Source organism: Armigeres subalbatus, chromosome 2, assembly GCF_024139115.2.
Source record: "Armigeres subalbatus isolate Guangzhou_Male chromosome 2, GZ_Asu_2, whole genome shotgun sequence".
Classification (NCBI taxonomy): Eukaryota; Metazoa; Arthropoda; class Insecta; order Diptera; family Culicidae; genus Armigeres; species Armigeres subalbatus.
Window position 1 is genome coordinate 174,435,765 of NC_085140.1, and position 23,042 is coordinate 174,458,806.

Consider the following 23,042-nt stretch of genomic DNA (forward strand, 5'->3'; position numbering starts at 1 on the left):
CAGGATTTTTGATTTGGTTTTTATTGTAAAAAGACATCTAATTTATGTTTTATTTTCAGAATTCAAGCAGGAGTAACATGAGCCTAGTCTAGAAGTTGACTAATTTGGAATTGAGCTCAGAACGTTTTTTGTAGCGTACAGCCAGAAAAATCTCGGCGCATGCCACAAAAAGAAGTTGTCGCCGACATTTAATTGTTTCAAATACCAAGCACACATTTCTCAACCAAATGATCATCTATTAAAAACATGTACAACAATTTTTACCTTTTAGGTTTTCAATTTGGCTCAGAGGGTAAGCACTACGCGATGGTGATGAAAATTTCCATAATTATGTTTATTTTTCTAAAAGTAGAGTAAACTGAGATAAATCAAATGAAATAATAATCCCCATTCCCACTCGATTTACGCGAATCGCAATCGCCATTTCTCACATAATTCTATTCGTTGATGAAGCTCAAATGTGTCATTCGGTAGCGTTCTCGATATTTTGGAAATATTATCCCAAACTGGTTCTAGAACAAAGCGAAATGAACGTCGTTCTCGGTTTTAAACAATAGTTTATGAGTCTTTACTAATTTATCACAATGCTTTGACTTATCACCATTAACAACCGGAAAGATCCTGATAAAAATATGGCCTAGATATCCGATCAATCCTATAGCTCAGGAAAAATACCGATGGACATTTTTTTAATTTTCCATAGAATTTGTAAAATCATTAAGGAAATGAACAAAACAGATTTGCAAATTCTCCACTTTCTCATACGAATCAGATTTCCAGTATCAAATTGTTTACATCAAAACACCTGAGAATGTATTTGATCCCTCGAGCAGAATTAACTGCCATAGTCAGTCGATTTCTATTGAGAGCTGAAATAAATTAAAAATTAGTAATTATGTATTTGAATTGAGATTAATATGTTGAAAAAATAATGTTAGCTGTATTGAATCAGCATCACTTGCGAAATTTTGACGTTTCTGTAAACAAACTTTTTTTTTTCAAAATAGCAGAGCACACTTTGACCCAATTATAAAAATTATAGTGGACGACGCTAATGTCAAAGGGGGTGATTCAGATTTTATAGCATTAGCTGCGTAAAAAGCTGGATATACTTTATCGTGGCTTGATCAGGAAGCTTCCCCTTTCTTCCCAACGCAACGTGACTGTAGAAGTACGTCTCTAAACTTTCACCAGCCAGTTTCTTCCGATTCATCATAGATTGATGTATGCTCACCACATCTACCGAAGTTGGGAAATCTAGCACGAGTCTGGTCTTGAATTCCGACCAAGTTTTGACACTAGCACCAGTAAACCAAAGTTTAGCTGCCCCTTGCAGGTTAACTATGCCACATTGCAGCATCCACGAGTCATCTCCTCTGTACAACGCAGCAGCCTTTTCTATTGATTCGATCCATCGTTCTGCCGTTGGCGTCGTGGGCACGTCAGGGTCGAATGGCACTACAATGTCCTTAATATCACGAATATCGAACCGACGCACATTTTCTACAGAAAGATTTCTGATCGCATCGATTAGAAGCTTGAACGCGTCGTTCTCCATTGAATCACTTGTACAACTCAAACGCTGTTTATATCGCGGATCTTGTGCGTTTAATTGTTCGAACAACTCACGATCCGATTTTTCAATAACCTTTTCGGATTCTTCTCCAGAAAATAAATTCTTTAACAGGCCAAAAGACCGACTACTGCCCTCGCCTGAATCTATTTCGTCAATCACGTGCTCAGCTACTTCTTTGGAAATCTCTTCCAACTTCCCGTCGTGATCACTCATCACAACCCGGCAACACCAAAATCATTAAATTGGCCTCTTTGCCTCGCGAACACAGAAATGACGCTGACCTTATCACGCAAGATTGGTATAAATCCTGTCTACAGAATTGTAATAGGGAAATACCGTGATACCAACGAACAATCAAAAGACGAGGTGTTCTCTTCTGTGGTACAAATTCAACTGATTTAATTTCCATAATTTTAATCTCTTTTGGTGCTCAATACAGATTTATCGCGGTATACACATGTACCCGAACAAAATCAATTAGGGTGGTTCTTTCAGAACCCACTATTTCTTACACCATTACACATGTTTGTTAACGAAATTCGTTTTAGTAGAACTCTTATTGCTCTCCTTAGCCGTGCGGTAAGACGCGCGGCTACAAAGAAAGACCATGCTGAAGGTGGCTGAGTTCGATTCCCGATGCCGGTCTTAGGAAATTTTCGGATTGGAAATTGTCTCAACTTCCTTGGGCATAAAAAGTATCATCGTGTTAGCCTAATGATATACGAATGCAAAAATGGTAACCTGGCTTAGAAACCTCGCAGTTAATAACTGTGGCAGTGCTTAATGAACACTAAGTTGCGAGGCGGCTCTGTCACAGTGTGGGGATGTAATGCCAATAAGAAGAAGAAGAAGCAAATAAAATGGAATTAAAAAAAAATTCCAGCTTTTTAGCAAAATAGGAATTTTGTTGATGGTGATAGTAATGCTTCAATCTAATGATTCTTGAATGCTAAAAAGATTACAAAGGAAAGCCTTTGATAACAAAACCTCACCGGTGCATGAAATACTGACCTGCGTTCTTCATATAGGCTTAACCATAAGCCGCTAAATCATATTAGCCCACATTGGTTGTCTTCCTTACAACTCGAAATATGCCTTCCTTGTTCTCAACAGTAGGGAATTATCATAAGATTAACCCATTGAAATTATTCGCATGCCGCCACTTCAAGTAATTTTGTTTGCTTCTTTGGCTCACCCCGTTCATTTTTGTATAAAAGCAAGACGTAGCGCAATGAACTGTATCATATACCGTAGCACCAGAGTTGAGATCCAAATACAGTTAACATGGTTTCAAAAATAGTTTTTATCACACTATGGATGGGCATATGGATAACAGCTATCTGTGGTCAAACGGTTCAATTGGACGAAAATTATGTCAATCGAGTGGTCGGTGGTCACGAAGCGGCTAATGGCTCTGCTCCTCATCAAGTTTCTCTACAGCTGAAAGGATTCGGTCACACTTGTGGAGGATCTATCGTAGCGGATAAGTGGGTTCTTACGGCGGCGCACTGTGTTGAAGGGTAAGTACGAGCTGGACATGTCTTAACAGAAATCTTCAGAATACGTATTACTTGTTCAAAGGCAAACACCCGGTCAGCTGAATGTACTCGTCGGAACCAACAGTTTGAAGGAAGGCGGAGAGCTACACGAAACGGACAAATTTGTCACGCACAAATATTACAATAAGCCGCAATTCCACAACGACGTTGCATTGGTGCGCCTGAAGTCAAAACTACAGTTCTCGACCAAGGTTAAAGCTATCGTGTATTGGGAAAAGGAAGTCGGAGCAAACCGCTCAGTAACTCTGACCGGCTGGGGCAGAACATCAGCTGGAGGACTTGTTCCGACGATGCTTCAGACGATAGACCTCAAAACGCTTAGCAACGAGGAATGCAAGCAGAGATCGCCAAGCGGAAGCGACAACGTTGACATTGGACATATTTGCACACTTACCAAGAGTGGAGAAGGTGCTTGTAATGTGAGTCAATAATTCTTATTTGCTCAATATTTTCTCGATAATAGGACACTGTATTTAATTAGGGTGATTCGGGAGGACCTCTGACTCTAGATGGAAAACTTGTTGGTGTAGTGAACTTCGGAGTTCCATGCGCTTTCGGATATCCTGATGCCTACGCGCGTGTGTCATATTTCCACGAATGGGTTCGAACGACGCTCGCTGAAAATTCATAATATTAACCGAATCATTTCATGTTGATTTGATTAAATTGATTTAAGTTCATGATATAATAGAGAGTTGATTGGACCACAATTGCGCATAATAAATTAACTATGGTATAAAAAATTAATCGGTTATTAACCACAGCTGCGATTGTCATAAGCGATATTTTTGCACCAATCTCAACCTGGTGTACCGTGCTGTGCCCTTATTCCGTTCACCTAAGACAATGCGCTATGTCTAAAAGCTCTAAAAAATAGCCGTTTAGTATTTTGAAGCTGCAATTTCGCTACATAGTGTCATTTGCTATATACAATTGAAAATAAAATATGTTGGAATGCATTCATAGACTTAGGCTCCACTAGTGAAAAAAACATTGACAAATTATGTGGTCCTAATTCCAATCATCTGAAATGGCATTGTTCCTAATTCCGTTCATTCGTGTTCCTAATTCCAATCACCCGAAAAACATTTGATTTCTTGAAGATGCTGATACCAGGCATCATTTTTCTCACAAATCCATCTTTTCATTTATTATAATATTGCAAATAAAAAGCTTAAAATGTAATTTCCTTCCGAATTTGAAATACAATGAATGATTTTCCTTAGTATAGCCAAGTTGACTGTTTTTTTCGTTTGTTTCACTTACCATTCGAGATATATTCAACATGAACATTGATGCTAGCTGCCCAGTTGCATCAGGTACCACAGAGAAGGCCAGATACTATTCCTTATCGAAGTTTTACACCTTATCCTCAACGTAATTTTGACTAGAGCCTGGATACTAGGCCTTTAATTCTGACCTGAACCTTCCAAAACAATGTCTCTGTTTGTTTGGAATTGTTCGTACCACTGTTTCGTTGAAATTGAATATTCTTTAAAGTTCCGGTTCTTTATAGTACCGGATAACCCTACTTCTACGAAGTATTCACGAATTTCGGTAAAACATAACCTTATTTGCAGCTCAGAGAGGGCAGTGTTTTTTTTATAGAAATTCGCCAAGAAATTTCCGGATAAGGCTTTTAAACAAGAACGCCACAATTAAGGATTGTGCTGTTTAAAACTGTCCGTATTCTCCGGTAACCCTTTCTTAACATTGTCCAGCCTTCACTTTATAAATCATCATTAAATCATTAACTGAAAAAACTGTATTTTCCCGGCACGAGTTGAAAAAGGTCCCATAACCTGTCGTTAACGGAATTCCTTTCGGTCTGCCTGCTTGCTGGATAGAATTTCAAATGTTCACCATTCACCACTCATATGGCTTCATGTACGATGTACCTTTTCTTGCTCATAGATTAGATTATCAAACACAAAACTTTCGGAATCCAACCTCCAAACCCAATGAACGGAATAATGCACAAGTAGATTTAGATGTACCCTTATTCCGGTCAAGATATTTTTCACTTTTCAGCATTTTCTATCGGGAAAATACAGGCAACAATTTGGTAATACGCTATAATGTTACCTGTTTTGTCTTGTTATGCTGCTGTGTTTGAAATCCAGGACAAATTTTCACTTAAAAATGCTTAAATATTATGACAGACGTTCTTAGCAAGTGGGTTAATGAAAACAGTCAAAATGGCGCTCGTAGTGACGACCAACAAATTTTGTTTAAATTTTCACTATTAATCGCTAAAAATGACGCTGGTTTTCATTTCATTTCATGCATACATAACCATAGAAAAGTATAAGGATATTTTTCTGCTGTTTGTAGACAAAAATTCTTTATTATTTATCATTTTGTCTTGCGTGAACGGAATTAGGCGCTGATTGGAATAAGGGCACAGCACGGTACTTGTGTAGAAGCTGAAAAACAACAAATCCAGAGGCACTGCTATCCAGCCCTGTCGTCGTAAAATATGAGCTACTTAGTCGCCTATTTTTAAGGGGGCGCTGATACAATGAGATGGTTAATAGGGCGCATATTCGAAAACTACGGATGTCCGTGGGATTGGGGATTGAAAGTTCGATTCGTGGAACTGCAAATCTCTCAACTTCATCGGGAGCACACGGATGCTCGCGGATGTGTTGGAAGGAATCAATGGTGTGAAAGTTTAATCCTCTATAATCATACCATCTACTAGAGATGGCTCGACGAAGAGTGATTCGGGAGAAAAAGGACGCATCGCAGGCGGTCACGCTGTAGCAAGAATCCCGGAAGAACGTGGAACGCTATAGACGGAAACGGAGACAACAGACCCACCTCTTCCAAGAGAAGAAGGCCGCCTGGAAGAAGTCAAGTGCGAGGAGGTGGTGCTGTTTCTAAAAACACACCAGTTTTATCAGAAGCTCACCATATCCCGCAAAGGCTCCATGTTGCGGCGAGTTGTGCAGGATTAAGTATGAGAGCATTTTGGCGTATGAAAGGTAGAAGCAACACTTCCAGGAAAAATTAAATAGCGCTGAGAGCACAAGCAGTGAGGGTCAATGCAGCGGAAGAAACGACTACATCAGTAAAGGGGACGATGGAAACCTACCAGCCCACATCTAAAGCACAATACAGCAGCTGGTAAGGATAATATTGGAACTAAACTCATCAAGATGAAAGATGTCTACTTATTTGCAGAGACTGATAGTCTGAATCTAGAATTAAGAACAGTTTCCCTAGGAGTAGAAGGAAGGGGTTAGAACAATCAAGCAATCATGATCTTAAATGCTGCCTATGAAGTGATATCCCAAATCATCTTTCGGCATCTGACACCAATAGTGAATGAGTTCGTAAGAAGTTATCAAGCCGGCTCTTCGAAAATATTGTTAATGGTTATAACCATTTAAATCACTAACATTAAACGTATTTTCGGTTTGTTATTTTAAAATAACACTGCGCATTGAACACGCGTGCTTAGGGGCAAGAGTGGAGTGGCGGTGTGCAAAAGAACGGTGTGTAGAGGCGAAAAATGAGCCACGAGCTCGCCTAACTTAACGGCGCACCCAGTATCCATAAGATAGCAAAAGCTTAAAGAATACGATGGGCAATGGTTGTTGCAAGAATGCCGGACAGCAACCCTGGAAAGATGGCGAAGACCTTCAATACGACAGGCGGAAAGTGCAGCGAGCTAGATGTTAAAAACGTTCAAAACCAAGCAACCGAGGATGAAGTTAACTATTGTGAATTTTAAGACTTATACCTATGTTTCTTACCGAACCTCTCCGCAAAACCAAAATTTTAGATATTGATATACTGGAAACGAGGTATGAAGCGTACCTCATTGCCTTCTGCCAAGTCGATCGGGCTTACCACCATCGTCCGATTTGTGCAGTGTGAACATTGAATGGTTCTCCCAACAACTGATGTAATCTGTGGTTCTTTTTCCTTTTACACATACAGTATTCATTTTGCAACCCACCATTCCTGCCCATGAACGCATATTGGAAAAATTTCGAAGAATTCGACTAACAAAATTCTTTGTGCAATTTTTGGCGAATTTTAGAAAATTATCTAGATTTTAATACTAATACGTTTCACAAGGGCCCCTTCTTAGCCTTAGCCATGACAAAACATACTTTTGCATATAAACGATAAAGACGGATCCATAAAAAACTGGAAAACGATACATAAATAATATCTGAATGTTCCTTAAAATGCTACCATAAATCCATAAAATAGTTAATGAGATTCCATAAAGAATAATTTTTCGATCCATAACTAAGCTAAAATTTAGCAATTAATTGGGAAATATGTTCCATTAACATGGTCAAGAAAAACAATACAATTCTTGCTATTTTCCCATGAAAATATGACAAATGATCCAAAAATCTTTGGAAAATGACCCATAAAAAACTTTATTTTGATCCATAAAACTTCAAATTTGTGCATTTTTTTTATCGTGAAGATGATCCATAATTTCAATAATATGATCCATAATTTTAGTCATATGATCCATAACGTTGTTCAAATGATCCATCGTTTTGGTGATATGATCCATACATTTTGATAAATGGTCCATAGATTTTATAAAATGTGTGGATCAATTAATATAGTTTCATTGGCCTTCTTTCCAAGCATTATGGATCACATTATCAAAATTATGGATCATATGACCAAAATTATGGATCATACACACTTAACTCATTTCACCGTGTTCGGTAATTTATTTTACAGATTTTTTGTAATTTTTTCCATTGCTCAACTGTCAAAATCACCGAAAATCAGTTAAATTATTTACCGAACAGTTCTGCTGTTGAGATTTCGGTAAAATTTTACCGAATTCGGCGATTTATTTTAAGTGTGTATGGCTGAAATTATGGATCATCATCAGGATATAAATTGTGCAAATTTGAAATTTTATGGATCAATATATAGTTTTTATGGATCATTTTTCAAAGTTTTATGGATCATAAAAATATTCTTTATGGAATCTCTCGAACTATTTTATGGATTTATGGTAGCGTTTTATGGAACATTCAGATGTTATTTATGGATCGTTTTTCCACATTGAACGGTGCAAAGTAAGGGCTGCCTTAGCCATCGCGCTCCGGAGTTATTGAAAAACATCGTTTTTTCTCCATTTTTTCCAAAGGTCGTTGAAAAAAATTCAAAATCGATTTTTTGTTTTCAAAAACTGCTGTAATGCATTCAAATGAACGCAAATAAATGTGAATTGGTGGAAATAACTGAATCTATCTCCCTAATGTTCAATTTTGACCTCTCTTATTTGCTTTTCTTGTTACATTTTATAATACATGAAAAAGGCACCATAACCTCTAGGTGTGGTAGAAGTGCTGTAAGTGCAGTGAGAACTAGTAATTACGGTTCAATTGAAAATTCTGGAATCACTGTTCAACAAACTATTGTCGCCGCTATGACTGATTGCCGATGTCGATAGCATAGAATAGTGCGAGTGGTTGATTGCCGATGGCCAAAGCTCTAACGAATTTTCCTCTGTAATTACCAAAATATCTCACTTCCGCCTTTTATAATGATTCCTATTCACATATAACACTAGATACGCACTGGGTTATAAAATCCGGAAGTTTGTTTATGGATCAATTGTCCAATTGATTATGGTAGCATTAACAGACGGGCTTATAGTAAGTGAAAGTGGCCTCGGACTGGCCATAAAATACTAGGCAGTCTGAAATGGGTCACTGGATCTGCAGTAGAGGTAACACCTTCTAACTCCCGGATTAAATCTATCTGTAAAACAGACAGCTTTCTTCCATGACATCACTGCCAGCCAGTGGGGGTTAGAATGGGCAACCACGCAGGAAGGCACCATAACCATAATTTGCGTGTTTTAAAAACTACATTGATTTCGATCAACACGGTTTTTATCCGAAGCGGTCGGTTACTACGAACTTGGTTCAATTTACGTCCAGCTGCCTGCGTTGTTTGGATTCCGGATGGCAGGTTGAAGCAGCATATATGGATCTGGAAGCCGCTTTCGATACTGTGGACCATGAAATTCTGCTTGCTAAGCTGATGTTACTCGGCGTCTCATCAACGGCTACCGATTGGTTTAGGTCATATTTGCAGAATCGTTCGATGGGTGTGAAAATTGGCACGTCAGAATCAGAAGTTTTCGCAAACAAATTGGGAGTACCTCAAGGCAGCAATCTGGGCCCGCTACTGTTCTCGATCTTTATTAATGATATTTTCATGCTGTTGTCACAAGGCTGCCGCCTCTTCTACGCAGACGATTCAAAAATCTATTACGTTATAAAAAACTTGACAGACTGCAACGAACTGCAAAATATGTTGTATATTTTTGCGGACTGGTGCTCAAGAAATCTCATGGACTTAAGTATTGAAAAATGCAACATCATTTCATATCACCGGAAAAACGCACCAATCATCTTCGACTATGTCCTGTCGGGAAGATCGCTCACTCGCGTTCAGCACTTACATACAGACCTCACTACGATGACATTGTAGCCAGAGCTAATCGTCAATTGGGTTTTATTTTCAAAATTGCTGGTGAATTCCGTGATCCGTTATGCTTTAGATCACTGTACTGTTCCCTTGTGCGATCAATACTGGAATCATCCGCTGTTGTTTGGTGGCCTTTCCAGACCACATGGATCGCTAGGATCGAAGCCGTTCAACGGAAGTTTCTAAGATACGCTCTTCGATCCCTAAGGTGGCGTGATCCGACGAACTTGCCACCGTACGAGGAGCGGTGCCGGTTGATTAGCATCGAACCACTAGAGTTTAGACGGATCGCCGCTCAAGCTACGTTTGCTGGGAAGCTGCTCACGGGTCACTTCGATTGTCCAGCACTACTGTCGCAGTTAAATCTATATGCACCTGAAAGACCTCTTCGTCAACGTCTATTTTTGTTTCTAGAACCACAGACTAGCAACTATGCACTACACGAACCAATTCGATTCATCAGTCGCCGCTTCAACGAATTCTTCGATATTTTTGACTTTAATTCATCAGTTGACGTGTTTCGTCATCGGTTACTAGACTTTTTCCGTACCGCTGACCGTAACCAATTAGTTTAACTAATATTCATTTAGACATTCATTGTCAGTTGAATTATTTTAATTAATAAACAAATAAACAAATAACCTCTAGGTGGATAATTCTGGGTTTTCATAATTCATTATCGGAATCTGGGAAACTGAACAGCTACCGGAGGAGTGGAAGGAACGGGTCATTGCGTCGAAGACAAAGTACATGCAAGTGGGCGGAACCGAGCGTGACGAGGTGGTCGATGAATTCGTCTACCTTGGATCCTTGCTAACGGCTGGTAATAAAGTTAGTCGTTAAATGCGAAGGCGCATCATCTGTGGGCCTAGTACGGGCTCCAGAAGAAACTGCAGTCAAAAAAATTACACCCTCATCAAATGTATCATGTACAAAACGCTCATAAGATCGGTAATCCTCTACGGACATGGAACTTGGACCATGCATGCTTGAGGAGGACTTGCAAGCACTCGGAGTATTTGAGAGACATGTGCTTTGGACCATCTTTGGCGGTATGCAAGAGGACGATGTGTGGAGGCAATGGATGAACCACGAACTCGTCCAGCTCTACAGCAAACGATGGGTATCATCAGCATGGCATGTTTCAAGAATGCCGGATAGCAACCCTGCAAATATGATGTTCGCTTTCGATACTGCTGATACAAGAAGGCGCAGCGAGCGAGGTAGAATACATTCGAGGATGGAGAGATGTGGCTTCAAAACGTGAATTGTTGCGTCAAATTGTTGATTCAGTGTTATCTGTTAAAGTGTTGAAGCTAAATACAAGAATGAATATCCCGCAGAACAATCTTCAAATTCAATTTTAACCTTGGAATTGCTTTGAACATTATCCTATGAACGGTGTTCGGCAGTGAAGTAATCAATTACGAAAGAAATAGTTTTACAAAATATTTTGAGTTTTTAGTGGAATGTCTTTATTTGTCACTAGCAGACCCGACGAACTTCGTTTCGCCTAAAACCGATCGTGTTATTTCGAAATTTCTGTTTCATTTGTATGGGAGCCCCCCTTTCCAGAAGAGGGAGGGGTTTCGAACCACCTTAAGAACCTTCCACGGTCTCAAAAACCTCTGCATACAAATTCACGCCGATCGGTTCAGTAGTTTCCGAGTCTATAAGGTTCAGACAGACAGAAATTCATTTTTATGTATATAGAAGAAGATAAGATGAGTTCTTCTTCTTTTTCATTGGCATTACACGGGACATTGCTGCCTTGCAGCTTGGTGTTCATTAAGCACGTTAACAGTTATTAACTGCGAAAGCCAAGCTACCATTTTTGCACCATTTTTGATGATACACGATGATAATTTTATTCCCAGGGAAGTCGAGACAATTTCCAACCCGAAAATTTCCTAGACCGGACCGGCAATACGAACCCAGCCACCCTCAGCATGAAGAAGAATTTGAAAATAAGCTTTTAATATTTTTGCTGCCCACTGCATTGATAAGGTTTCAAAAACTTTCAAATGAAGTGAATACACAGGATTCTGTTTTTACACGATTGTTTTCGCTCGTATTTTTGATTGTGTGACTTCAGTCACAGAATCCAGTGTAATTTATATTTAATTAATACGTCTATGATTGACAATGGCGAGTCTACCACAGGCGCTGTATAAGATAACATAAGGATCTCTTCTAACGGAGAGTCCTAAAAACGTTTAAGTTATAAAGGTAATGTGTACATTATGAACTGTTAGAAAGTTGAATAATTCATCATCCTTACCCATTAAAGAGCGGGCAATTCAGTCAAACACCATTAAAAAACAGATTGATCCGCCTAGCGGCGATGATTGTCGTGCATCGTAAAATGTAATGAAAAAATCATCAGTTTTTATCCAAATAAGCTAATATTTTCAGAGGGCACGGAAAATATGAGACAGAATCTATTGAGCATGGTGAAGCAAAATAAATTTTAGATACACTTCATACAGATATAGAAGAAGATAGATTTTTGGTATAGCTTAACTTGAACCTGTTACTAGTACAGCTATTACCTGTACATCGACCCTATTGATTTTAAAATATGTTTCTTTATTTCGGTTAAATGCTCCCCCGAACACACGCTACGCGGCTATCGCATTGATTCTATCACTGGATCGTTGCATTCTATAGGTTAAAATAACGCTTCGGTACCATCGCGACAAATAGTCGCAGTCGTCCAGCGATAGTGACAGTGCGTTGTGTTTGGGGAAATTATAAGCACGTCAGGTAATCATTGTAACTAACCAAATGGTTGATTAGAAAAAAAATCGTTTACGCATAATAGTAGCAATAGTGATAATAATTTTAAAGATTTCAAAATGATCTTAAGCGTGCAAACTCAAGTAGGTACTGACCGAAATTTTCGTGCGGTTCGTGTGACCGTTACTCTCGGCAGCCGGTAAATCGAATGAAAAACAGTTCAAGTTATTCGTCGCTGGGGCTTTTTGTTTATCCAGTCAGTTATCGGAATCTATTTGTGCCGTGCGGTTCGCGTTGTTGTATTTCGTGATAGTTTTGAAGAAAAAGCAAAACACAACAGTTTCATCAGCAGAATATTGACTGTTTTTGATGTAATTTAACACGCAAGTGACGGTCGTTTCGGTCGTGTGGTGGGCTTTTTTTTAGTGAATTGGGGCTTTAGTTTATAAGAGTTTATAAGTGCACTTCGTTTTGCTGCGGAGTTAATGAATGCGAATATATGGATTTCGCAGAGTGGAAGTGATATATTCTGTGTATGGAGAAAAAAATGGGGAATTTGTTTTGTAAAATATGTCTGCAGTTATGAGACGTCGCAACTCATTAAAATTAGTACACATGATACTGCACTACTATTGACTATTCTAATTGTCGCGACTCGCGTCGCATCGCGAGTGCTCAATTGCGTGTCTGGTTTGGCCCGATAATATGATCAATTGATCAGTAACGTCGGAAAGTGTTTTTTTTTGCAATTCCTCATCTTAATATTTGATTTACAGTTCGTCTTTGAGTGATAAAACGGCCTACTTTTCCATACTTACGAAATGGGTGCTTTAATGACCATTATGCAACTCAAATGGGTTGTATAATATTCATTATAACACTCATTTGGATGCTATAATGTAAAGCGAACATCAGAACAGTAGTTACATGACTACATTTTTCTGAATGAGCTTAGGTAAGTGTTCAAATAGTGTATTCTCAGCGTCGCGTAATAAATGAAATAGTTTGATGGACATGACATCAAAAATTTCCAAAAGCAAGTACATCTATCACTTCACGGTTTATCGAATTTTTCAATGTGGCACGGCAACATAGAATCTCTGCAGCAACATAATTTATTGGTAAGAATGTTCATGTGGAGTAAATTCTGGAAGGAATTAAACAAGTACAAGTCTCGCGCTTAGTTTCATAGGGGCATAGCTGTATTGATCGATTTCTCTTCATCGATGTTTTCTTTTTATTATTGTACCGAAATGCGCTAGTTTTCCGATAATTTAATGATTTGATGTGATAAAGGATGATTATATCTTGCACCAGAATCAATAATCACGGTTGTAGCTTTTGAAACAATTGAGTTATTAACCAAATATATAATCGATTAATAGAAATCGATCAATACAGTTACGCCCCTATGAAACTAAGCGCGAGAAGTATAATTTTGGTACAGATTTTTCATATTAAAGTCCATTTTTCGTCATTGAAAAAAAGCGTGTGCAGCTCGTTGCAAAACTCGATTTTTTCAGCACTCGTAGTATTTATCCAACTCGGCAAGCCTCGTTAGATAAACGTACGACTCGTGCTGTAAAAATCATCTTTTTGCAACTTGTTGCACAAACTACTATTTTCGTCATTGCAAAAAATAGCGTGTGTAACTTATTGCAAAACTCGATTTTTTGCAACTTGTCGCACAAATTACTATTAGAACATCTATTTGTGAAGAATAATATGAATTATAATGAAGTTAGCAGCTAAAAATATGTAGAAGATAAGAAAAACGTTATCTAATTGTTGAACTGTAGAAAACGGAGGAGTGTTATTGCTCGGAACGCCAACCCCACCCCTCCCCCCAGACCAATTTTCTGGCTACGCCACTGGTGCGAACACAGTATTAAATGTATTATTTGAGAACTAAGATTTAACTTTCTAACTGCAAGTTGATTGTAGCGCCGCATTCTAGATGGATTTTAATTCAGGCTTGATGGCTTCTTCCAGAACACATGAAAACGTTGTACACCCAGTTTTTTTACGCGATTGGAGTTCATTAAGTTCTCAACCGAGAAATTAATTAATTTTCTTTGATTTTTAGTAATTTTTTCGTGGAAATAACTCATTGCTTCATTATTGATGCTGAAGGTCTTAAACGACCAAAACCAAACAGTGTAAAAAAAAAACTGGGTGTATTCTGATAATCCTCCAACTTTCCAAGCAAAATTTTACATCTTTTCAAAGATATAAACACAGCAGATCTCAATTGGCGATTTGGCGTTGCAACAAAAAGAAGAAGCAGAATGTCGCGCATTCAAAAAATTAGCACGGGAAAAGATAGGAGGAAAATTTTCAAACCCTTCTCAAAAATTCTAGAAGTATGTAATTTAATTAAAAACGGTTATCAGCGCGTTCTTGGAATTCTCTTGCACTGCGTAATAGACGAATAATTTAGATTTCAAAATTTTGGTTTTGATTTTTCGTTTTATTCACAGTACTGAATATTTCCAACCTCGTACTGACAACCGTTTTTAAATAAATTACCTCTAGAAATGTGGAGGAGTCTTTCATTTTTTTCCATTTCCCGTGTTTATTTTTCGAATTCTGCTTCTTTTTTTCCTTGCAATGCCAAATCGCCAATCCGAACCGATACGTGAGAAGACCATCCGTTCGGGAGTTATATTGCCTCAATGGAAAGCAAACTCATTTTTATATTTTTAGAACAGAAAAATAGCTTGTACATACAAGCTCTTACTATAAACTTTGCATCGCGTGAGTGACGAGCTGTGAACTGCAACATCGTTTTGCGCGAACTCGCTCTCTTTAAACCATTGTAGCTCACTTCCCGAAACAAACGAATGATGGTGGAGAGCGCAGAAGTAGTGCTCACCGACTTCTTGACTTTTCAGACAAGAGAGGCATCATTTAATAACAGCAATAATTTACACAGTAACCGTAAAAGAGTGGATAGCGTACACGCATCATTCTGGCGGTTTTGTTGGTGCTCTTGGTTCGAATCCAAGAGGCAGCCATGGGAGGGGGAAGGGGGTGGGACATTTAAAACCGATTGGTTTACTATTTTTTGTACACACAGTTGATAGTAACTATCATACTGAGACCCATATAGGCGACTCTGAGTTTTAATGAGCTAAAATAGACCAAAACAAATTTTTGCTTTAGGGGAAAGCTTCTTAGTTGTCGACTAAGCGTGACTAAACAGGACGGCAGGGCTGTATGACTCAAGTATCCCAAAATAAAATATGTTTTCAGGGGATGTTGGAATGCGATTTTAGGTGAACAATAGAATACTTTCAATGCAGAATCAAGACCCATATGGGCGCCGGCAATGCGAAGCCGTACTCGCGGATGCACAACATGTTAGCTTTGGGGGAGTTGATAGTAACTATCAGCGCTCAACTGCGACTCATATGGGCGCAGGCAGTGCGAAGCAGTACCGCCGGCAGTACTCGCGGATGAACAACAACCGATTGGTTAACTATTTTTGTACACACAGTTGATAGTAACTATCATACTGAGACCATATAGGCAAATCTGAGTTTTAATGAGCTAAAATAGACGAACACAAATTTTTGCTTTAGGGGAAAGCTTCTTAGTTGCAGGGACAGAAAAAGTCATTTCAACTACACTCAAACAGCTGATATCCAACACACAATCAAGTTGCTAGTCCTTCCCGAATTCGAATGCGCGAATGAATAGGACGGCATGTGCACGAACAGCAGCAAGCGTCGACTTTCGGTGTCAGCGTTGTTGTGTGCGGTGTCAAAATGAATCTTCAGCTTGGCACATTGATTATCAATTTGAAATCTCAAAATATGAATATCATTTCATACTGCGGTGCATGGATTTAACATTTTGAAGTTAGATTCCTAAAATATATGCATCTGTTTAGTATATACAGTAAAATAATCATCATTTATCGGTGCAAATCAACCGCAATTCAAAATATTCATTTCAGCCCCGGTAGATATTCATTTTTTACGCTCGATTATCAATCGGCTATTGAGGATCGGGTGGTAAGTTTGGTATGGAAGTTTGACAGCATGCTGCGAGATGTTCGTGCCTGCATTGTCGAGCGTCTGATCAAAACAAACACGAATCAATAACGAAGCTGCCTACTGAGCATCGATGCAACTGATAATAAAACGAAGATTTCCGTCCTTGCTTAGTTGTCGACTAAGCGTGACTAAACAGGACGGCAGGGCTGTATGACTCAAGTATCCCAAAATAAAATATGTTTTCAGGGGATGTTGGAATGCGATTTTAGGTGAACAATAGAATACTTTCAATGCAGAATCAAGACCCATATGGGCGCCGGCAATGCGAAGCCGTACTCGCGGATGCACAACATGTTAGCTTTGGGGGAGTTGATAGTAACTATCAGCGCTCAACTGCGACTCATGGGGGCGCTGGCAGTGCGAAGCCGTACTCGCGGATGCACAACATGTTAGCTTTGGGGGAGTTGATAGTAACTATCAGCGCTCAACTGCGACTCATGGGGGCGCTGGCAGTGCGAAGCCGTACTCGCGGATGCACAACATGTTAGCTTTGGGGAGTTGATAGTAACTATCAGCGCTCAACTGCGACTCATGGGGGCGCCGGCAGTGCGAAGCCGTACTCGCGGATGCACAACATGTTAGCTTTGGGGGAGTTGATAGTAACTATCAGCGCTCAACTGCGACTCATGGGGGCGCTGGCAGTGCGAAGCCGTACTCGCGGATGCACAACATGTTAGCTTTGGGGGAGTTGATAGTAACTATCAGCGCTCAACTGTGACTCATGGGGGCGCCGGCAGTGCGAAGCCGTACTCGCGGATGCACAACATGTTAGCTTTGGGGGAGTTGATAGTAACTATCAGCGCTCAACTGCGACTCATGGGGGCGCTGGCAGTGCGAAGCCGTACTCGCGGATGCACAACATGTTAGCTTTGGGGAGTTGATAGTAACTATCAGCGCTCAGCTGTGACTCATGGGGGCGCCGGCAGTGCGAAGACGTACTCGCGAAAGCACAACATGTTAGCTTTGCGGGAGTTGATAGTAACTATCAGCGCTCAACTGCGACTCATGGGGGCGCTGGCAGTGCGAAGCCGTACTCGCGGATGCACAACATGTTAGCTTTGGGGAGTTGATAGTAACTATCAGCGCTCAACTGCGACTCATGGGGGCGCCGGCAGTGCGAAGCCGTACTCGCGGATGCACAACATGTTAGCTTTGGGGAGTTGATAGTAACTATCAGCGCTCAACTGCGACTCATGGGGGCGCTGGCAGTGCGAAGCCGTACTCGCGGATGCACAACATGTTAGCTTTGGGGAGTTGATAGTAACTATCAGCGCTCAACTGCGACTCATGGGGCGCCGGCAGTGCGAAGCCGTACTCGCGGATGCACAACATGTTAGCTTTGGGGAGTTGATAGTAACTATCAGCGCTCAACTGCGACTCATGGGGCCCTGGCAGTGCGAAGCCGTACTCGCGGATGCACAACATGTTAGCTTTGGGGAGTTGATAGTAACTATCAGCGCTCAACTGTGACTCATGGGGGCGCCGGCAGTGCGAAGCCGTACTCGCGGATGCACAACATGTTAGCTTTGGGGAGTTGATAGTAACTATCAGCGCTCAACTGCGACTCATGGGGGCGCTGGCAGTGCGAAGCCGTACTCGCGGATGCACAAGATGATAGGTCTGGGGTAGATGATAGTAACTATAAGCGTTCAACTGTGACTCGTGTGGGAGCCGGCAGTGCGAAGCCGTACTCGCGGATGCACAACATGTTAGCTTTGGGGGAGTTGATAGTAACTATCAGCGCTCAACTGCGACTCATGGGGGCGCTGGCAGTGCGAAGCCGTACTCGCGGATGCACAACATGTTAGCTTTGGGGGAGTTGATAGTAACTATCAGCGCTCAACTGCGACTCATGGGGGCGCCGGCAGTGCGAAGCCGTACTCGCGGATGCACAACATGTTAGCTTTGGGGGAGTTGATAGTAACTATCAGCGCTCAACTGCGACTCATGGGGGCGCTGGCAGTGCGAAGCCGTACTCGCGGATGCACAACATGTTAGCTTTGGGGGAGTTGATAGTAACTATCAGCGCTCAACTGCGACTCATGGGGGCGCCGGCAGTGCGAAGCCGTACTCGTGGATGCACAACATGTAAACCGATTGGTTTACTATTTTTTGTACACACAGTTGATAGTAACTATCATACTGAGACCCATATAGGCGACTCTGAGTTTTAATGAGCTAAAATAGACCAAAACAAATTTTTGCTTCAGGGGAAAGCTTCTTAGTTGTCGACTAAGCGTGACTAAACAGGACGGCAGGGCTGTATGACTCAAGTATCCCAAAATAAAATATGTTTTCAGGGGATGTTGGAATGCGATTTTAGGTGAACAATAGAATACTTTCAATGCAGAATCAAGACCCATATGGGCGCCGGCAATGCGAAGCCGTACTCGCGGATGCACAACATGTTAGCTTTGGGGGAGTTGATAGTAACTATCAGCGCTCAACTGCGACTCATGGGGGCGCTGGCAGTGCGAAGCCGTACTCGTGGATGCACAACATGTAAACCGATTGGTTTACTATTTTTTGTACACACAGTTGATAGTAACTATCATACTGAGACCCATATAGGCGACTCTGAGTTTTAATGAGCTAAAATAGACCAAAACAAATTTTTGCTTTAGGGGAAAGCTTCTTAGTTGTCGACTAAGCGTGACTAAACAGGACGGCAGGGCTGCTGCTATCTCATGCAGCATCTGTGATCTAGATGATTTACAATAATTTACAATTTTACAATAAACAGATACGAGCGTTATTAAAATAATTGTTTTGATGAAATATGTTTTTGCACAATATACACATTTTCGACATAATATCTCTTGACAGAAAGTATATGGGATAACTTTCAAATCTTGCCGTTATCGTCGCCGTTCCGTTAGTTTTGCCTTCTAGGCTTTAGCATCTCTGATATGATTTTTTACGTCATGTTTTAGGCCAGAAAACTTGTTTAGTAATAAGAACTTCCGTGTGTGAGGGTGAGATGTATTAGAAAATAGGTAATCTACTTCCAGCGTTGCATTGATGACAGATATGCAAATATCATTCGGTTCGGTTGCCAGCATTGACTAGTGAATAGCAGGCCATGACTTAATAATAAGACAGCACACCAGCGATCACAAAAACGGATAGCTCGTTCGACATTTGGCGATCCTGCCAGGTTGTTCCTGGTTGGCTATTATTGTTTTGTAAGTATCCTTTGGGCGTGATTGGGACATTTTTTTTCGGTTTCGTTGTGATGTCGAGCGTGAGGGAAGAGCGCAAAAAAAATTATTTGTTTTCTCATCGGTTTCGACTAGTATTGTCGAAGACGCTCTGGACTGGAAGAGCGTCGGATCGAATGATTTGGTTATCGGTTTCGACTTGTGATGTCGAAGAAGCCCTGGAAGAGCATCTGATTGAATAATTTTTCTATCGGTTCCGATTTGTGATGTCTATGGCGCTCTGAAGGGCGTCGGATTGAATGATTTGTTCATCGGTTTCGACTGGGATGTCGAAGACGCTCTGGAAAAGCGTCGGATTGTATGATTCGCTCATCCCTCATCGGTTTTGGTTTGTGATGTCGAAGGCGCTCTGGGAAAGTGGTGGATTGAAAGATGTGTTGTGTGTCTCAACTGTTTTGACTTTAAGGCCCGATGCTCACGTAGCGTCTTTTCAACGCTGCGTGCACACGGCGTTAAAAGGACGCATGTGTGCATCGGAAAAAAAGCGGTAACGCAGCGTCGCCGCACCGATGCACACCTGCGTTTTTTCAACGCCACGTGCACGCAGCGTTGAAAAAACGCTACGTGGGCATCGGCCCTAAAAGTCAAGTGCCAGCATAAATGATTTGTTTTCTCATCGGTTTTGATATGCGATGTCAAGCTGCTGTGATACAGCGCCGTATTGAATGACTTAATCGAGCTAAGATGTCGAAAGAACTCTGGAGTAGCTCCGAAGCAAATGATTCGTATTCTCATCGGTTTTCACTTGTAATGTCGAAGGTACCAGATTGAATGATTTGATGTTCTTATCGGTTTCAAGTTAACATGATTTGTTTTCGGAATACATGATTTGTTTTCTCGTCGATTTTCTGCTTGTGTTGTCGAAGATGCTCTTGATGTGTATTGTATTGTTGCAGATTTCGATGGTAAAGGTAGTGTAGAAGAGAGGCGGATTGTTCGTGTAAAAGAAAATTTTATGCGGTGGACCAGCAGAACGCTACGATTCAAATTTGAGTTAGGGTGTATTTGAAAATGGGAATTGAGTACGGATATTGGATTGTTAAATTAGACTTGGCTGTAATTTAAAAAAATGAGATGTAAATAGTTGTTTATGAAAATCCCAAGTCAATGGTTTTTTTTTTCTCTTTTTTGGTGAGAGAAGAAGGGGAATGTGAGGGTGAGATGTATTAGAAAATAGGTAATCTACTTCCAGCGTGCATTGATGACAGATATGCAAATATCATTCGGTTCGGTTGCCAACATTGACTAGTGAATAGCAGGCCATGACTTTATCTCTTTTCCTCGTCGGGCAACGAACAGAGTTGCACGCTCGATAAGACAGCACACCAGCGATCACACAAACGGATAGCTCGTTCGGCGGAATTGGGCCACACACCTCTCACTACCATTGTTCACCAGTTCATGAAAAGTTACTTAATCGAGGTGATAGAAGAATTTGTGTACTTGGGCTCACTGGTGACTGCCGAAAATTATACCAGCAGAGAAATTCGGAGACGCATGATAGTGGCTGAAAATCGTACGTACTTTGGACTCCGAAAGACGCTCCGATCGAATAGAGTTCGCCGCCGTACCAAACTGACAATCTACAAAACGCTCATTAGACCGGTAGTCCTCTACGGACACGAGACCTGGACGATGCTCGTGGAGGACCAACGCGCACTTGGAGTTTTCGAAAGGAAAGTGCTGCGTGGTACGTGGAAGAGGCGAATGAACCACGAGTTGCATCAGCTGTTGGGAGAACCATCCGTAGACTGCGTGGTTGGCGACGTGTAGCCATGGGCCTTAGTCTGAATAAATAAATAATAATTGAAAATATATATTGCGTTTTAGTGTTCTATTTTTTAACTTTATTTATGCAGAATGAAAATTAATTAATTTTGTTTGTTCTGAGTGTAGGGTATGCGTTCGTCAAAACACTGTGAAATCGATTCCCTACGAACTTTGAAAATCGATTCCCTGCAAATTACTTTAATATGAATACATTGTTTTTCAATAAATGCCTAGATAGCTAAATGTAAGCGTGGCTACGACTGAGCGTCACAGGGAACGCATCAGAAAAGTATTGCCGAAAAGAAGAGAACTCACATCATTATCACTGATGAAAAAGGCCACTGCCTCCCAGCACTACCATTCAAAACTCCAAGACACGATGTCCGTTGGATCACATGTACATGCGTGAAATCAGTGCGTCAATGCCAGATATGTGTCGCGGCACCAAACAAAAATAGTCAACATGTGATACCACCACGACAGGATATATCTTTGGTTGCCATCTCAGTGCTAATGACGTAAGCCCACCCATCGCATCAAGATCACATATCCGAGGCGAGGGAATCTCGCAATTTCAGGTCAAATTGAATCTTTAATGGTGACGATTGTTGTCAAACGATCAGCATCGGCCTTAAATGCACAATAATAATACATCCACATTTATCTTTTATCTTTTTAATGCACACAAAAAAAATGGGCGAAGAAGGGATGAAAATTAAAAACATCAGTTTTACATTTTGTTTCAAGATTAATTTATTTCAGCGAACTGTTTATTCTGTCGAACCTACGCCGTGGCTATTGCTGGTATGATCTTGAACATTCAATTTCCAACTCTGCGTGAAATGTAGCAATTTGTGTAGAAGTAACATTTCCTGTGAGGCTATTCTGAGAAGTGTCGCTTTCGAAATAAAAAAAAACTCTAATCTAAAATATATTTCTACAAATCGGACATGTGGATTTGTTGCTAGTACTGAACCATCGATATAAACAGGGGCCGTGGAATTTCTTTTTGCAGGTCTTACACGAAAGTTTCGGTAGCTGACAAGTATCCTGATGAATGACGCTATAGCAAACATAGCATTCTTCGACTCCTTCAAACTTCCGATCCAAGTTACGCTTCCAGAGCGACAGACCATCCCAGATGGAACCATTCTAAAACAAAAATTATCCATTTAGTAGTGGCTCTATTGGCTAATCAAAACCAAACTTACCTGATGCGTTAGGAATATTGAAAGCTGCATGACTACCTGTCGCGACTGCAACCGACCACCAATCTGCTTGCCACCTTCAACGGTAATGGCACCCAGCGGGAAATTGTTTGGTAGCGTGATGTGCAATTCCACTTTCGCTTCGTCAATGGAGTAAACGGCCATCACCTGTCGGGCAGCGGCGTGAACCTTGATCTGCATGTTGTCCTGTTTGTCTTTCTTGTCAATCAACGCTTGGAACTCGTCCTGACAGAGCAGGCTCGATACGCAACTGCTGGTAACCTTACCGACGATGGCTGCATGTCGGTGGTTCAATCCATTCCACCAACGGCGGACAACCGCCGGCAGGAAGCGTAAGGATTGGGTGTATAAATGGCATGCGTACCGTTCCGGTTTCAAAGCGGCATCTGAGGGAG

General features: G+C 40.8%; 2 protein-coding genes across 2 annotated transcripts in view; one reads left to right on the top strand and one right to left on the bottom strand.

The window, feature by feature from the left end:
• The first annotated feature begins 2,821 nt into the window (after positions 1-2,821).
• Positions 2,822-4,362, top strand: LOC134211229 (chymotrypsin-2-like). Its single transcript, XM_062687925.1, has 3 exons — positions 2,822-3,096; positions 3,158-3,554; positions 3,617-4,362. The coding sequence occupies exons 1-3, from the start codon at positions 2,861-2,863 to the stop codon at positions 3,764-3,766; spliced, it is 783 nt and encodes a 260-aa protein (XP_062543909.1). The 5' UTR covers positions 2,822-2,860; the 3' UTR covers positions 3,767-4,362.
• A 17,784-nt stretch (positions 4,363-22,146) lies between these two features.
• Positions 22,147-23,042, bottom strand: part of LOC134211230 (E3 ubiquitin-protein ligase listerin) — a 28,319-nt gene continuing 27,423 nt past the window's right edge. Inside the window, exons 12-13 of the mRNA XM_062687926.1 lie at positions 22,630-23,033; positions 22,147-22,570 (exon numbers count right to left, since the gene is read on the bottom strand). Of these exons, the coding sequence (XP_062543910.1) occupies positions 22,343-22,570; positions 22,630-23,033 (632 nt within the window). The 3' untranslated portion in view covers positions 22,147-22,342. The remainder of the gene's footprint in view (positions 22,571-22,629; positions 23,034-23,042) is intronic.

Coding starts and splice junctions, on each gene's coding strand:
- LOC134211229 (XM_062687925.1), top strand. CDS start 2,861: ATGGTTTCAAAAATAGTTTTTATCACACTATGGATGGGCATATGGATA. Junction 3,097..3,157: donor GCGGCGCACTGTGTTGAAGG/GTAAGTACGAGC, acceptor ACTTGTTCAAAG/GCAAACACCCGGTCAGCTGA. Junction 3,555..3,616: donor GTGGAGAAGGTGCTTGTAAT/GTGAGTCAATAA, acceptor GTATTTAATTAG/GGTGATTCGGGAGGACCTCT.